This window comes from Neoarius graeffei, chromosome 1 (assembly GCF_027579695.1).
Source record: "Neoarius graeffei isolate fNeoGra1 chromosome 1, fNeoGra1.pri, whole genome shotgun sequence".
In the NCBI taxonomy this organism is placed as follows: Eukaryota; Metazoa; Chordata; class Actinopteri; order Siluriformes; family Ariidae; genus Neoarius; species Neoarius graeffei.
The window spans coordinates 30257333-30258632 of record NC_083569.1 but is presented as its reverse complement, the minus strand read 5'-3'; the positions used below and the strand labels follow the sequence as shown (position 1 = coordinate 30258632).

Sequence of the window (1300 nt, the reverse complement as noted above, 5' to 3'; positions counted from 1 at the left end):
TCAGAAATCTGGTCACCTAATAATATGGCTCCAAAAATAGCTGGGAGAAAAACTGTGGGGAAACTGGTGTGTTTTTCCATAATTATTCTCTGGATGGATATTTTGTTTTGAATTTGGCAAATCTGTGTTTATTTACTGATCATCCCATTATCTCATGTTATTTCTCTCCTTTTTCTTCTTGCTTTGTTTCTTAACTGCTTCTTACTAGTTGTTCTTAACATGTGAAATAGGTTTATAAATAAAAAGTTTAAAAAAAGAGAGAATTCAGTAAAATTAGGTTCGGAGAGCATGCAAATTATGGAACTTATTAGTTCACTTGTCTTCAGCATAATAAAACTGTTTTAATGTTTTATGATACTATTATACAACATGTGGCATCAATATAATCCCTTTATAAATATTCAGAGAGAAAGTGAGATTCTCATCAAAAATTTCTCAAAATCATCAGCAGAACTGCCTACAGTATAAACAAAACTGTGTGAAAGTTTTTGTACAGTGCAGTTGGATTTCCTGTCACTGTGGGCCGCAGAGCACAGTAGTATAGTGCAGAGTCTGATACAGCAGCAGAGGAGATGAGCAGATCCACTTGTTTATTCTTTTCATCAACTTTAGCAGACGTTCTTGGGGGACGGTTGGGACTTAGAGCTCCACTTGGAACAATGTAAAGAAGGAACTCAGTTGTAGATTTTGGATGCTGTCTGTACCAGTGCAGGTTGTTGACTGTACCAGTGAATTTTGTGTAGCTGCAGGACAGAGTGACATCATCACCTTCATGTACAACTTCACGAGTGAAAAGTGGCTCTATTGAATCTGCCATGGAGTCACCTGTCATAGAGAACATAATGTTTTTAACCTTTACATAATCAAGCCAGAACTACACAAGTCAGACTCACAGTCTGCTGTTTCTTAACACCACACAGACTAATTAATTAATAATTCAACACATAATGTTTTTGAAAAAAAAAATCTAAACTCACCAAGTGAAAGCCACAGACACATTAATATAACAGTGAACATCATGAATGGTCTCAGCTGAATTAAAATATTCTGAGGACTTTCTGTAAGCTAATATGGAAACATCATAAAGGTTCAAGAAGCATCATGAAGCTCCGCCCCCACAACATCACATGACAGTGTCATTTACAGTGTTGACAGATTGTTGAGTTGCTGCAGCATCCTGGCTTTATACTCAATTCAGTTTTATTTGTATAGCACTTTTAACAATAGACATTGTCGCAAAGCAACTTTACAGAACTATACAAATGCCAGATATAAATTTATGCCGACTGAGCAAACCTGA

The 1300-nt window shown here is 36.1% G+C and overlaps 1 gene segment (V, D, J or C); it reads right to left on the bottom strand.

The window, feature by feature from the left end:
- Positions 1-457: 457 nt before the first annotated feature.
- Positions 458-1017, bottom strand: LOC132884646 (T cell receptor alpha variable 36/delta variable 7-like). The segment is given in 2 exon segments: positions 458-825; positions 978-1017. Coding segments are annotated over 2 exon segments (408 nt in total).
- Between the last annotated feature and the right edge of the window lie 283 nt (positions 1018-1300).